At 50.2% G+C, this 16,118-nt stretch overlaps 1 protein-coding gene and 1 pseudogene across 1 annotated transcript; both read left to right on the top strand.

Moving 5' to 3' along the window:
* The first annotated feature begins 2,814 nt into the window (after window positions 1–2,814).
* LOC147118961 (uncharacterized) lies at window positions 2,815–6,739 on the top strand. Its single transcript, XM_085984722.1, has 2 exons — window positions 2,815–2,879; window positions 5,034–6,739. The coding sequence occupies exon 2, from the start codon at window positions 5,539–5,541 to the stop codon at window positions 6,574–6,576; it is 1,038 nt and encodes a 345-aa protein (XP_085840848.1). The 5' UTR covers window positions 2,815–2,879; window positions 5,034–5,538; the 3' UTR covers window positions 6,577–6,739.
* Window positions 6,740–9,663: 2,924 nt separating this feature from the next.
* LOC147118960 (uncharacterized) overlaps window positions 9,664–16,118 on the top strand; it is a 208,317-nt pseudogene continuing 201,862 nt past the window's right edge.

Here is a 16,118-nt window from a genome sequence, read left to right as displayed (position 1 = left end):
TGTTTAGTGATCCTGGGTGTGTTACCAATACCTTCCCTGGATACCAAGCTTAGGAGAGGCACTCTGAAATGTATGGGGAGCTGGGCCTTGTCCATGTGAGTAACCAAAGGTATGAGAACTGAAATAATCGAGAGTTAGAAAGGAGAAAAGGCCCAAAAATGGAGCAGACAGTAACAGGACATCAATTAGTCTCTTCTTATCTTGGAGAAATCAAATACTCAACACACTGTGTATTTGAAGCAAAGCTGATTTATTCGACAAATATCCAGAATATTAATAACTCCAATAACTGGGCTGGAGTTTAAGATCAGCAGAAACCAACCTCAAATGTCAGAATGTACATGGTTTAGTCCTGGATGTGATTAACAGCAGCAATAACAGCAGAATCCAGCCCTTGCAGTCACTTGTGAACTCGCTGGTGTGTCAGCAGGTGGGATGAACGTTTGAATCTCTTCCCACACACGGAGCAGGTGAACGGCCTCTCCCCAGTGTGAACTCGCTGGTGTATCAGCAGGTTGGATGACCGAGTGAATCCCTTCCCACACACAGAGCAGGTGAACGGCCTCTCCCCAGTGTGACCTCGCTGGTGTCTCAGGAGATCAGCTGTGCTTTTAAAGCTCATCTCACAGTCAGAACATTTAAATGGTCTCTTATCAGTGTGAACAAGTTGATGTGTAGCAAGGTGGGATGACTGAGTGAATCCCCTCCCACACACGGAGCAGCTGAACGGCCTCTCCCCAGTGTGACTGCGTTGATGAATTTCCAGCCGGGATGGGGAATTGAATCCCTTCCCACAGTCCCCACATTTCCACGGTTTCTTTGTGGTGTGGGTGTCCTTGAGTCTCTCCAGGTTGGACGATCTGTTGAAGCTTCGTCCAAACAAAGAACACGCGTACGGTTTCTCCCCGCTGTGAAAGGTGCGATGTTTTTTCAAGGCTGTGTAACTGGTTTAAGCTCTTTCCAGTCAGTGCACTGGAACACTCTCACTTGGGAGTGTGTGTCTCGGTGCTTTTCCAGTCACATTGATGTTTGAAATCTTTTCCCACAGACAGAACAGACAAACGTTTCTCCTTCCAGATTCAAAGGCTGATGATATTCGGGTCCTGATGAATCGAGTGTATCTGTCAGCTCTTCACATGGTGTTTGGTTTGAGTTTCCGGTCTGTAAATCCTCCCCTTCTAATACCCTGTAAAAGGAGTTTACAAAAGTCATCACTGGAAGTACAGGATAGAAATTCAGAACAGACAATTCTAGTTTCTATGGAACATTCTTCCCTCTCTTGTTCCCCAAAAGCTGTAAATCTCCGTCCCTCACACTCTCCCTCATCCCTCATCCCTGTGATGAAATCCAAACCCATCACACTATCTCCAACATTTTTTCCTTTGCTCCCAGTTTTGCTCCTCCCCTGACGGTGCAGACTCTGGCTGGGTTCAGTTCTACACTCATTTGTTCCCCTCTCTCTCCTCCCCTGAAGGTGCTGACTCTGGCTGGGTTCAGTTCCACATTCACTGGTTCCCCTCCCTCTCCTCCCCTGAAGGCGCTGACTCTGGCTGGGTTCAGTTCTACACTCACTGGTTCCCCACCTTATGAACTGCTTTGGGCACTTTGTTAAACACACACACAGCAGACGCACATTAATCTGATGGGAGATCACTGACACACAAGCAGCCAGCGGTGTGGAGCCTCCTGAGAGTCCGGCACCTTTCCAGCCAGTATTGACAGGAGCTGGGGCACAGAAAAGAACCTAATTGAAATTAGTGATTATTTATTCACACAAACCAAGCCCCAAAATAATGAAAAATTTCTACTTTAATTACAGACACTTCCTGGCCTGCCACCATTTCGCCTCCATTTACAGACGCTCCCTGACCTGCCACCATTTTGCCTCCATTTACAGACGCTCCCTGACCAGTCCCCATTTCTCCTCCATTTCCAGACGCTCCCTGACCAGTCACCGTTTCTCCTCCATTTACAGACACTCCCTGAGGATTTCCCAGCACTTCCTGGTTGTCCCGGTGTTTGTGTCTTAAACTGGCGGGTAGTTGTGGGGAAGCGGATAATTTTGAGTGTTTTAATAATGGGGCCTGGGGCCGCACTCGGGGTGTGAGCGGCCAACGTCCCCCCCGGGTTTCATGAACCCGCTCCCTGAGCTCGGGGTGTGAGCGGCCCGCGTCCCCCCGGGGTTCATGAACCCGCTCCCTGAGCTCGGGGTGTGAGCGGCCCGCGTCCCCCCGGGGGTTATGAACCCGCTCCCTGAGCTCGGGGTGTGAGCGTCCCGCGTCCCCCCGCGGTTCATGAACCCGCTCCCTGAGCTCGGGGTGTGAGCGGCCCGCGTCCCCCCGGGGGTTCATGAACCCGCTCCCCGAGCTCGGGGTGTGAGCGGCCCGCGTCCCCCCGGGGTTCATGAACCCGCTCCCTGAGCTCAGGGTGTGAGCGGCCCGCGGCCCCCCGGAGTTCATGAACCCGCTCCCTGAGCTCGGGGTGTGAGCGGCCCGCGTCCCCCCGGGGTTCATGAACCCGCTCCCTGAGCTCTCTCACCTGATGTGTCAGCGGCTGCTGCCAAGGTCCGCGCATGCTCAGCTCTCATTACCCGGGTGATTGACGGGAGCTCCGGACCAATGGGAAGAGCGGGGCGGGTGGCGGGTCCTGCAACCAATGGAGGTGCAGCAAGGGGTCAAGACCTGTTGAGCAGCTCACCTTCTGTTCCGGTTTAAAGGTTAAGCCCCGCCCCTCACAGACTCCGATTGGTTGGAGGACCCGCCGCCGCTCTGTCCTCCAGTCCCGCCCCGCTCTTGTTATTGGTCCGGACCTCCCGTCAATCACCCGAGCAATGTGAGCTGAGCATGCGCGGACCTTGGCAGCGGCCGCTGACACATCAGGTGAGAGAACTCAGGGATAAAAACAGAAAACGCTGGAGACACTCCGCAGGTCAGGCAGCATCTGTGGAGAGAGAAACAGAGTTACCCTTTCAGGTCGATGACCTTTCGTTAGAACTGGAAAAAAACAGGAAATGGAACAGATTTTAAAGCAAGTTTAGGGGCTGGGAAATGGGGGAGGGGATGAAAGAACAAAAGGGAAGGTCTGTGAGAGGATAGAAGGCAGGAGAAGTAAAGAGACATGAAGAGATATTCAAGGCAAAAGGAGATGGGACAGGTTAAGAAACAAAGGTTGGCTCTAGATGAAGTGTGAATTGTGCTGGCAGAATGAAAGACAGCTGCCATGTGGCAGAGAAGAACAAAAGGCACAGACAAAAAGTGTGGATAAAAAATATATATGATAGGGGCCGAGGTTATGATCTGAAATTCTTGAACTCTATGTTGAGTTCAGAGAGCTCAGGGAGCAGGTTCATGAACCCCGGGGGGGGACGCGGGCTGCTCACACCCCGAGCTCAGGGAGCGGGTTCATGAACCCCGGGGGGACGCGGGCCGCTCACACCCCGAGCTCAGGGAGCGGGTTCATGAACCCCGGGGGGACACGGGCTGCTCACACCCCGAGCTCAGGGAGCGGGTTCATGAACCCCGGGGGGACGCAGGCTGCTCACACCCCGAGTGCGGCCCCAGGCCCCATTATTAAAACATGCAACATTTTCCGCCCGCCGCTTCCCGGTTTTTCCCGATTCACTCAGCAAAGGGGCCCCGCGCCAAACTCCGGGACAGACAGGAAGTCAGGGAGCATCTGTAAATGGAGGAGAAATGGTGTCTTGTCAGGGAGTGTCTGTAAATGGAGAAATGGTGACTGGTCAGGGAGCGTTTGTAAATGGAGGATAAGTGGACACTGGTCAGGGAGCGTCTGTAAATGGAAGTGAAATGGAAACTGGTCAGGGAGCGTCTGTAAATAGAGGAGAAGTGGACACTGGTCAAGGAGCGTGTGTTAATGGAAGTGAAATGGAAATGGTCAGGGAGCATCTGTAAATGAAGACGAAATGGTGACTGGTCAGGGAGCATCTGGAAATGAAATAGGAATGGAGACTGGTCAGGGAGCATCTGTAAATAAAGGAGAAATGGTGATTAGTCAGGGAGTGTCTGTAAATGTAGGTGAAATGGAGACTGGTGAGGGATCGCCTGTAATTGGAGGTGAAATTGTGACAGGTCAAGGAGTGCCCCTCACCAAAATTGTGAGGTATTACAGAAGAAAGCTTATAAGGAAGGACAGTGTATTGGAAAGAGGGTTAGAGTTAGAAACAGTACTTTCTGAAAAGGAAAACAAGGAGAACCGGTGAGCGTAGAACTGAACCCAGCCAGAGTCAGCACCTTCAGGGGAGGAGAGGGAGGGGAACCAGTGAGTGTAGAACTGAACCCAGCCGCGGTCAGCACCTTCAGGGGAGGAGAGGGAGTGGAACCAGTGAATGTAGAACTGAACCCAGCCAGAGTCAGCACCTTCAGGGGAGGAGAGGGAGTGGAACCAGTGACTGTAGAACTGAACCCAGCCAGAGTCAGCACCTTCAGGGGAGGAGAGGGAGAGAAACCAGTGAGTGTAGAACTGAACCCAGCCAGAGTCAGCACCTTCAGGGGAGGAGAGGGAGGGGAACCAGTGAGTGCAGAACTGAATGCAGCCAGAGTCAGCACCTTCAGGGGAGGAGAGGGAGGGGAACCAGTGAGTGTAGAACTGAACCCAGCCAGAGTCAGCACCTTCAGGGGAGGAGAGGGAGGGGAACCAGTGAGTGTAGAACTGAATGCAGCCAGAGTCAGCACCTTCAGGGGAGGAGAGGGAGAGGAACCAGAGAGTGGAGAACTGAACCCAGCCAGAGTCAGCACCTTCAGGGGAGGAGAGGGAGGGGAACCAGTGAGTCTAGAACTGAACCCAGCCAGAGTCAGCACCTTCAGGGGAGGAGGAAAACTGGGAGCAGAGGAAAAAATGTTGGAGATGGTACAATGGGATTGGACTTCAGCACATGGAGGAGGGAGAGTGTGTGGGATGGGGATTTACAGCTTTCGGGGAATGAGAGGGGAAAGAATGTTCCATAGAAACTAGAATTGTCTGTTCTGAATTTCTATCGTACTTACAGTGATGACTTTTGTAAACTCCTTTTACAGGGTATTAGAAGGGGAGGATTTGCAGACAGGAAACTCAAACCAAACATCACGTCAAGATCTGACGGAGTCGCTCAATTCATCAGGACCTGAATATCATCGGCCTTTGAATGTGGAAGGAGAAATGTTTGTCTGTTCTGTCTGTGGGAAAAGATTTCAAACATCAGTGTGACTGGAAAAGCACCGAGATACACACACCCAAGTGAGAGTGTTCCAGTGCACTGACAGTGGAAAGAGCTTTAACCAGTTACACAGCCTGAAATAACATCGCACCATTCACATTGGGAAGAAACCGTCCACGTGTTCTGTGTGTGGACGAGGCTTCAACTGATTGTCCAACCTGGAGCAACACAAGGACACCCTCAGCACGGAGAAACCGTGGAAATGTGGGGACTGTGGGAAGGGATTCAATTACCCATCCCTGCTAGAAATTCATCAACGCACTCACACTGGGGAGAGGCCGTTCACCTGCTCCGTGTGTGGGAAGGGATTCAGTCTGTTATGCAACATGCTCAGACACCAAGGTGTTCACACTGTTGCCACACAGTTTAGTAGCTCCATGTGTGGGAATGTATTCACTCAATTGCCTAACCTGCTGAAACACCAGCAAGTTCACACTGACGAGAGTCTGTTTAAATGTTCTGACTGTGGGAACTGCTTTAAAAGCTCTGAGGAACTGATTAAACACGAGGGCATTTACACTGGGGAGAGACCGTTCACCTGCTCCCTGTGTGGGAAGGGATTCAGTAACTCCTCCAGCCTCACTGCACACCAACTTGTTCACTCTAATAAGAGACCGTTTAAATGTTCTGACTGTGAGAAGGGCTTTAAGACAACAAAGGATCTGATGCAACACCAACGCACTCATACCGGGGAGAGGCCGTTCACCTGCTCCGTGTGTGGGAAGAGATTCACTCAGTCATCCCACCTCACTGCACATGAACTTGTTCACACTGATAAGAGACCATTTAAATGTTCTGACTGTGAGCAGAGCTTTAAAAGCAGAAAGCATCTGATGCAACACCAACGCACTCACACCGGGGAGAGACCGTTCACCTGCTCCGTGTGTGGGAACAGATTCACTAATTCATCCAGCCTGCGGACACACCAGTCTGTTCACACTGGGGAGAGGCCGTTTACCTGCTCTATGTGTGGGAAGAGATTCACTCAGTCATCCCACCTCGCTGCACATCAACTTGTTCACACGGATAAGAGACCATTTAAATGTTCTGATTGTGAGCAGAGCTTTAAAAGCACAGCTGATCTCCTGAGACACCAGCGAGGTCACACTGGGGAGAGGCCGTTCACTTGCTCTGAGTGTGGGAACAGATTCACTCGTTCATCTTACCTGCTGTCACACCAGCGAGTTCACACTGGGGAGAGGCCATTTACCTGCTCTGAGTGTGGGAGCAGATTCACTCGTTCATCTTACCTGCTGTCACACCAGCGAGTTCACACTGGGGAGAGGCCATTTACCTGCTCTGAGTGTGGGAACAGATTCACTCGTTCATCCAGCCTGCTGAGACACCAGCGAGTTCACAAGTGACTGCAGGGGTTGGATTCTGCTGTTATTGCTGCTGTTAATCACATCCAGGACTGAACTATGTTCATTCTGACATTTGGGGTTTGTTTCTGCTGATCTTAATAACCCCAATAACTGGGTTTGAGTTTAATATTCTGATTATCTGTCGAATAAATCAGCTTTGTTTCAAATACACAATGTGTCGAGTATTTGATTTCTCCAAGATAAGGGGAGACTAATTGATGTCCTGTGACCGACTGCTCCATTTTTGGGCCTTTTCTCCTTTCTCACTAGATTATTTCAGTTCTCATACCTCCGGTTAATCTCATGGACAAGACCCAGCTCCCCAAACCTTCCAGAGTGCCTCTCCCGGCCTTGGTATCCAGGGAAGGTATCAGTAACATGCCCGGGATCACTAAACACAAAACCCAGCCTGTTAATCTCTGTCAGTTACTGGGCTTAGTGTGTGTCCCACAGCATCTCTCTCACCTTCGATGTGTGAATAGAGCAGCACGCCTGCAAACTACGTTTTGAATTTGCCCTTGTCCTGGGTTTTCCGATGAGCTTGTCCTGGGGCCCAGTGGGCTTTCACTGCTCCGGGGTGTTTCCGGGCATGTCCTCGCTGCCCCTGGAATTTCCACACATTGCCCCCTGGGTGTGAGGCCAGCGCTCTGTGCCTTTAAACACTGGAGTGAAGCCGAGTCCTGCAGGCACACAGTCACCAGGAGGAGTTTCTAACTGTCTGCACCGACCTTTTGGGGAGATTATCCCACTTTTGGGCCGGTTGTGGTTTCTTCCCATTGTCCTGCTGCTTGTTCCCTTGGATTGGCTCATACGACAACCCTCTCATCCCAGGAATCAATCTAGTGAACCTTCGTTGCACCGCCTCTAAGGCAAGTATATCCGTCAGCATGATCCCGTTTGACTGTTGGTCGCAAACCTCCCAGCCCTGCCCGACTCTTCCTATTGGTCCAGAGCTCCCGTCAATCACCCGGGCAGTGTGAGCTGAGCATGCAGGGGCACCGGTGGCGACTGTGGGTGAGGCTGCAGGTGAGAGATGGGTGGAGGGAGCGGGTTAATAAACCCCGGGGGGAGGCAGGCTGCACACACCCTGAGTGCAGCCCCAGGCCCAGCCCGGTGAAAACACTCAACATTATCCGCCTCCTCACAACTACCCGCCAGTTTAAGATGCAAACTCCAGGATAACCAGGAAGTGCTGGGAAATCCCCAGCGAGTCAGGGAGCGTCAGTAAATGGAGGAGAAATGGAGACTGGTCAGGGAGTATCTGTAAATGGAAGGCTAATGGGGACTCTGTAAATGGAAGAGAAATGGTGATGGTCAGGGAGCGTCTGTAAATGAAGGAGAAATGGAGACTGGTCAGGGAGCATTTGTAAATGAAAGATAAATGGTGACAGATCAGGGAGCGTCTGTAAATGAAGGATAAATGGTGACAGATCAGGGAGCGTCTGTAAATGAAGGAGAAATGGTGACTGGTCTGGGCGTGTCTGTAAATGTTGGAGAAATGGTGATGGTCAGGGAGAACCCTTCACCAAAATTGCAGGATATTACAGGGGGAATGCTTGTAGGGATGGTCAGAGTTTTGGAAAGGAGGGTAGAGCCAGAGTAAGCACCTTCTCGGAGGAGAGGGAGGGGAACCAGTGAGTGTAGAACTGAACCCAGCCAGAGTCAGCACCTTCAGGGGAGGGATGGGAATCTTTAACCGTTTCCACCGAGTCCGACTTGGGCCAAAGGACAGTAGCCAGGCTCCCAGCATACCCCGTGGCCCTGGGGAGCATGCGCACTCTCAGAGGGGAAATCAGCGCGTTGGATAGAGCGGTTTCTGCGGCGCGGGAAATTGTGGGTGCTTCGGCCGCCATTAGTCAGGGGGTGTGGGGAAGTGTTTTATCGCAGGCTGACGGAAGGTCAGCGCCCTGAACCGTTAACCTTGTTTCTCTCTCCACAGATGCCGCCTGACCTGCTGAGGATTTCCAGCATTCTCTCTTTATTTCAGATTTCCTGCATCCGCAGTATTTTGTTTTATTGCTCGCATTGCTCACAGAACAGAGTCTGGAAACACAGACCAAGCAATCCAGAGCCGGCTTGTATCAGGGCGGGCGCTCGATGCGGAAGTCGCTCCCTGGCCGCCTGTGGAGGTCTTTTTGCTGCTTCAGTTTGAGCTGGAGTGGAGATGGAGGAGAAGCTGCTGGGTTTAAACCCCAGTACTTCTGAGCCCAGGAGGACCCAACAATTTCCAATGTGAGACTGTCAAGGGAGGTGGATTCTGGGGGAGATTAGGTTGTTAAACAGACACTGTCCATACAATGTAAAAGAGTATTGTTTTAGGAACAAGTATTTCTGTGAAGGCTTTTAATCTATTTTACATATGCAAATATTTTTGAATTCTTTCATGGGGTGTGGGCATCTCTAGCAAGGCCAGCATTTATTGCCAATCTCCAGTTTCCTGTTGAGAAGGTGATGGTGAGCCTTCTTCTTGAACCGCTGCAGTCTGTGTGGTGAAGGTACTCCCAGAATGTTGTTAGGTAAGGAGTTCCAGGATTTCTGCTCAGCGACGATGAAGGAACAGCGATATATGTCCAAGTCAGAATGGTGTGTGACTTGGTGAGGAGCTTGGCGGTGATGGTGTTCCCATACACCTGCTGCCCTGGTCCTTCAAGGTGGTGGAGGTCACGGGTTTGTGAGGTTCTGTCTAAGTTCTGGTTGAGTTGCAGATGAATAAAGGCCCTCTCCTTCACCATTCCCCCTCCCACCTCTCTCCCGTCCCATTGAGGCCATAGTCTTGGGAAGGCCCAGCCTGGATGGTGGGTTCCCTTCCCTGAGGGACATTAGTGAACCAGTTGGGTTTTTATGACAATCCGGCAGCTTTTTTCTGCTGCCTGCCCCACAAATGACCAGATTCATTGAGCTCAATTTCACAACCTGCCTTTGTGTTTTTGTGGGTTCTCTCTCACGCTCCCGTTTTCCTGTTTAAATTCATTTTACAGAGTATGAGAAGGGGAGCATCTGTAGACAGGAAGATCAAACCAAACATCACATCAAGATCTGACAGGGTCACTTGATTCATCAGGACCTGAATATCACCAGGCTTTGACCATGGAAACAAAAAGCACCGTTCACAGTGTGGAGAAACCATACATGTGTTCTGTGTGTGGACGAGGCTTCAGCCGATCATCTGGTCTGTTGAGACACAAGCACAGTCACACCGGGGAGCAACCCTGGAAATGTGGGGACTGTGGGAAGGGATTCAGTTACCCGTCCGAGCTGGAAACTCATCGGTGCTCTCACACCGGGGAGAGGCCATTTATTTGCTTTCTATGTGGGGAGGGATTCACTCGCTCGTCCATCCTCCTGAAACATCAGCAAGTTCACACTGATGAGAGACCATTCAGTTGCTCTCATTACGGGAAGAGGTTCACACAGTCATCCCCCCTCACTGAACACAAGCGAGTTCACACTGGGGAGAGGCCGTTCACCTGCTCCGTGTGTGGGAAGGGATTCGCTAATTCATCCAACCTCACTGAACACCAGTGCGTTCACACTGGGGAGAGGCCGTTCACCTGCTCCGTGTGTGGGAAGGGATTCACTCACTCATCCAACCTGCTGAGACACCAGGGAGTTCACACTGGGGAGAGGCCATTCACTTGCTCCGTGTGTGGGAAGGGATTCACTCACTCATCCAACCTGCTGACACACCAGCGAGTTCACAAGTGACGGCACGGGTTGGATTCTGCTGTTGTTGCTGCTGTTAATCATATCCAGGACTGAACCATGTTCACTCTGACAGTTGGGGTTTGTTTCTGCTGATATTAATAACCCCTATAACTGGGCTGGAGTTTAACATTCTCGAAATTCTGGAGCAATCTAGAGTAAAAATGCTTACTTGGACGACAGCAAATTTCAGTGGGTTGAGAATGGATCTGGCCCGGGTAAATTGGAATCAAAGATTGGCAGGCAAAACTGTAATTGAACAATGGACTGCCTTTGATGAGGAGTGTTGAATCCGTGATTCTTAAAGTATGATGTTTTCCAATAACTACACGGAGGCTGTAACTTAACAATCAACAGGTGTTTACTGGAGGAGGGTAGTCTAAAGACTGACAGTACAGAGGCATGCTCAAGGCTTATATACAGGTGTGGTCACTGCTGGTACTACAGTATATAGGAGCTGTAAAAGTAGTTCTCTCTTAAAGGTACATACACTACAATTCCTCCCCTTTTAGATTAGCAGTACCCATAATGTTCAAATAACAATTAACACTTTAACGTGCACATTAAACTGAAATAGTCAATTTATAGATTCAGTCTTTGGGGCGGCTTCCTGATCCTTTCTGGGTAGCGCCTTTCCTGAGGTTCTTGTTCTTGGTGCGGAGGCGATTCTGGCCCCTTTTCGTCGGTTATTTCATCAGTTTCCACTGCTACTGTTTCTGAGGTAGATGCTACCGGTATGTCGGGTTCATCCCCAGGGACGCGAGGCATGGGGTTGACTCGTTCCTGTGATGCCAAGATCTGGTTGACGTGGCATCTCACAATGTTCTCCCCGACATCCACTGTGTACATCAATAGCCCCTGCCATGTGCATATCGTTCCGGGTTGCCATTTCTCTGTTCGGCAGTCACGGGCCAAGACTGGTTGTCCTACATTGAAGCTCCTTGTCGACTTCTCATTGATGTGCTGGAATTGTTTATCCTCAACATTCCTTCGCACATTTGGTCTGAGCAAATCCAGACGAGATCTCAACCTTCGGTTAAAGAACATCATGGCCGGGGTCTGGATGGTAACTGCATGTGTCACATTTCTGTAGGCTAACAGGAAATTGTCCACCTTATGCTGTAGTGGAATTTTATCATTGCACATGGCCTTTATCGCCTTTTTAAAGGTTTGTACGAACCTCTCAGCCAATTGTGGCTGGATGATATGGGGCGGATGTGTAATGCCTTACCCCATTCTCATAAATTCCTGAAACTCTTCGGACAAAAACTGTGGTCCATTATCAGAGCAAATCTGCTCTGGCAAGCCGTTCCTGGCAAATATGGTCCGTAGGACTGCAATCGTTTTCTCTGTAGTGGTTGAGGACATTTTGATCACCTCAGGCCATTTCGAGTGAGCATCCACTGCTATTAAGAACATTGAGTCCATGAATGGACCAGCAAAATCAATATGCACCCATTGCCATGGAGAGGAGGGCCACTCCCATGGGTGTAGAGGGGCCTGTGGTGGTGCATTTTGGACCTTCTGGCATCCTGAGCAGCTCTTTGTTAGGTCCTCGATTTTTTGATCGATCCCCGGCCACCACACATAAGCCCTAACAAGGCTTTTCATTTTCACCCCTCCCAGATGACCTTCATGAAGCTCATTGAGCACTCTCTCCCTTAACTTGGGTGGAATTACCACTCGGGATCCACACATCACTGTCCCCTGGCATACTGACAGCTGTTCTCTTCTGGATGAGAATGCTGGCAACAGTGAGTCGCCATGTATTGGCCATCCCCTCACCGTCAAATCATATACCCGAGACAGTGTTGGATCATTGCGGGTCTCCTTCTCTATATCCACGTTAGTTACTGGCAATCATTCAATTATTGACGAATAAAATATCTCGATAGGGTCCACTGCTGGTGCTTCCTCCACAGTAGGCAGTGGCAGGCATGATAGCCCATCAGCGTTTCCATGCTGTTTCGTGCCTTTATATTCCATTTCATATTGGTTCGCCCCTAGAAAAAGGGACCAACTTTGTAACCGTTGTGCAGTCATCACCGCAACGCCCTTCTTTGGATTGAAGATGGAGACAAGTGGTTGGTGGTCAGTCAGCAAGGTGAACTTCTGCCCATGCAGATAGTGGTTGCATTTTTTTTACTCCCCATACTAGGCTGAGGGCCTCCCTGTCAATCTGGGCATAGTTGCGCTTGGCTGAGGATAGTGACCGAGACGCAAAGGCTACTGGCCTCTCCAACCCGTCTGGGAATTTGTGCGACAGCACCGCTCCAATACCATAGGGTGATGCATCACATGCCAACCGAATTGATAGTGCTGGGTTGAAATGGGCCAACACCTTTTCTGATGTGATCAATTCTTTGCACTTCCGGAAAGCTCGTTTACATTCGTCATTCCACTTCCATGGTACCCTCGTTTGCAGTAGGGTGTTCAGTGGGTGTAATACTGTAGACAAATTTGGTAAGAACTTATGGTAGTAGTTTACCAGCCCGAGGAACGACCTCAGTTGTGATACATTTTCCGGTGCTGGAGCCTTGACTACTGCCTCTTCATCAATAACGTGGCCACAATACGAGATCTGCTTTTGGAAAAACTCGCACTTGTGGCGATTAGCTCGTAGCCCATATTCCTTTAATCTAGTGAGCACCTTCTCCAGGTTGGCGAGGTGATCACTGTCATTTTCGCCCGTGACCAGGATGTCGTCCAAATAACACTGGGTCCCTGGAATCCCTTGCAGGACTTGATCCATTGCACTTTGCCAATAGCCGGAGCCGATGCTACCTCCCGAACACCAGCCAGTTGTATTGCTAGAGACCTTTATGAGTGTTGATCGTGAGGTATTGCTTCGAGGCTTCTTCTACCTTCATTTGCAAGTACGCCTGGGCCAGATCAATTTTGGTGAAGTGGTTACCTCCAGATAGCGAGGCGAAAATATCCTCAATCCCTGGAAGCGGATATTGTACCGTGTGAAGGACTGGGTTCACTGTCACCTTAAAATCCCCACAGATGCGGACCTTCTTTGGTTCCCCAGGCGTATTACTCAACGACCTCTTCATTACAGGAATGATGGGTGTAGCCCACTCGCTCCAGTCTACTTTGGACAGTACTCCTGAATGTTCCAACCCTTCCAGCTCTGCTTCGACTGCTGGTCGGATCGCATAAGCACCGGCCTGGCCTTAAAAGCTTTGGGCTTGCATTTTCCTCTATTTAATCGTTGCTGTTATGCCTTTTAGTGTTCCGAGTCCCTCCTGGAACACTTCTTGTGCATCAGTTAGCATCTTTGACAGTCGGCCAGGTGTGACGTCATCATCCCTTTTTGGCCTCAACCTTCAGTACCTGTATGGAATGCCAATCTAATTGTATCTTCCGGATCCATTCACATCCTAGTAGTGGTGGTCCTCCATCTGGCAATACATATAGGTCCATTTTAGGTATTTCCTGGCCTTTGTATATCACTTTCACCCTTATTTCTCCTTTGGGGTAGACTTTTTGCCCCGTGTACGTCTTCAAGACAATCTCTGTAGCTTTCAAGGGTATATGTGAAAATAGCCGCTTATAGTCCCTTTGGTTTATGACTGTTAGGGCTGATCCTGTATCCAATTCCATTTTCACTTGGACTCCGTCTATCTTGAGTGTAACCCAGATAGCCTGGTGATCCTCCATTTTGGTTACCTTATGTAGTTTCAGACAACCCAGCTCCTTGCTTCCAGAGTCTGTATCACTTTTCTGTTCATCTGAACTACTGTCCATCACCTTATGTACCTTTTTGTACTTCTCCTGTGGAAATTTCTTGCTGTTGGTTTTCTTCCCTGACCTGCAGACTCTTGCTATGCGTCCTGCTTTTCCACACCGTCTGCACAATTGGTCCTTGAACCAACAATCCTTCTGGTCGTGTGTTGTTCTGCCGCAGCGATAACACTTCCCTGCTCCATATGACATTTCATTGGTGCCATATTCTTGCGGTCTCCGTTGTATCCCTGCAGCGCCCCGTGCGGCTGCTTCGTGTGATACTGCCATGCTGAAAGCCTTGTCCAGCGTAAGATCCTTTTCTGATTGAAGCCGTTTCTGGGTTCCTTCACTTTGAAGCCCACACACAAACTTGTCCCTTAACGTATCTGCTAGTCCCACTCCAAACTGGCAGTGTTTCGATAGCTTGCGCAGTTCCGTTAAGTACTCAGCATTACTTTCGTCTTTATGCTGGTTCCTTTTGTGGAACTTAAATCTTTCTGCTATCAGCAGCGGTGTGGGGTTTAAGTGGTCCTGTAGGATTTCCGCTATGCTTTCGAAATTCTTATCCACGGGCTTCTCTGGGGTTATTAGGTTTCGCAGTAAGCCATAAGTTTTTGCACCCATGGAATTTAACAAAACCAGTGCTTTCCTAGCATCTGGCACTTCGTTCGCCCTGTAGTACACCTCAATGCGTTCCACATATGTCGCCCAATCTTTGACTTCATTGTCGAACGCAGTGATACTGCCACTCTTTGGCATCCCTGGGTGTGATTTAACTGTCTAAAATGGCGCCTCCTGCGCTCCACCTTCTTCTCCGCTGGCACAAAATGGTGTCTCCCCACGCTTTCCTTTCTTCCCGCGCTCGCCCTTCTTCTCCGCTGCGGCTTCTAAAATGGCATCTCCCGCGCTCTCCCTTCTTCTCCGCGGCTCAATGGCATCTCCCGCACTCTCCCTTCTTCTCCCCACGGACGCGGTTCAGCCCTTGAGCCCTGGCTGTGCTCTGCGCGTTCTCCTGTGCGCCTTTCCCGTTGCCGTCGCTCGGTCCTGAACCCGGCTGCTGCTTTACCCTCTCTCTCTCTGTTTTGTTTTTCCTCGATGCCGCTCGGTTTTCAACCCCCCGGCTGCTCCCCTGTGCGCTTCACCCTCTCTCTTACCCCGTCGACGCTGCCTCGGCTTTTTCTCTGCCGTCGGTCGGCTCCAGCCGCCACTGTCCGGGAAGGGTCTGCGTTGTACCTGGTACCTGTCGTCAGTCTGTTGCTGATCGTCGTGGCTGGGGAACCAAGCCCGGCTCTCAACAGCCTCCCCTGCAATGTTCACTCTCTGCCGGATGACTGGGCGGTTGCTCGTGGTCGACGCCCGTGCTTCTGGCCTCGACTTTCTTCCACCGCCCTCACCGGAGCGAATCCTTGAAGGGAAATGCAGAGTTGCAGGTAGATTCGAATCGACCTCGTCGCCACTGTTGAATCCGTGATTCTTAAAGTATGATGTTTTCCAATAACTACACGGATGCTGTAACTTAACAATCAACAGGTGTTTACTGGAGGAGGGTAGTCTAAAGCATGACAGTACAGTGGCATGCTCAAGGCTTATATACAGGTGTGGTCACTGCCGGTACTACAGTATACAGGAGCTGTAAAAGTAGTTCTCTCTTAAAGGTACATACACTACAAGGAGATGGTTCAGGCACAGTTGAGGTGCATTCCCATGAGGGCGGAAAGGTACGGCAACTGAAGACGGAGCTCCCTGGATGACAAAAGAGATAGAGAGTAAGATGAAGCAGAAAAAGAGCGCGTATGATAGATGTCAGGTTGAGAATATAAGTGAGAATCAGGCTGAATACAGAAAATTCAGAGGGGAAGTGAAAAAGAAAATAAGAGGGGCAAAGAGAGCATGAGAATAGATTGGCAGCTAACATAAAAGGGAATTCAAAAGTCTTCTATAGACACATCTATATATATAAATGGATACTTCTTTCTGTCTGTCTGTCCTTCTGTCTGTCCTTCTGTCTGTCCTCAGGTGTGCGTCTGTCGGCTATGTGCTCAAAAGTTACAGGGCGTACATATGCGTGCGTTACATTGAAAGAAAGCTTACCTTTCCAAAATGGTCTT

The sequence above is a fragment of the Somniosus microcephalus genome, chromosome 4 (genome assembly GCF_052327205.1).
Source record: "Somniosus microcephalus isolate GS21.2 chromosome 4, FLI_Smic_1.0, whole genome shotgun sequence".
NCBI lineage: Eukaryota > Metazoa > Chordata > Chondrichthyes > Squaliformes > Somniosidae > Somniosus > Somniosus microcephalus.
Note: the sequence above shows the minus strand (reverse complement) of the source record. Positions and strands in the feature narration are given on the sequence as shown.

Coding starts and splice junctions, on each gene's coding strand:
- LOC147118961 (XM_085984722.1), top strand. CDS start 5,539: ATGCTCAGACACCAAGGTGTTCACACTGTTGCCACACAGTTTAGTAGC.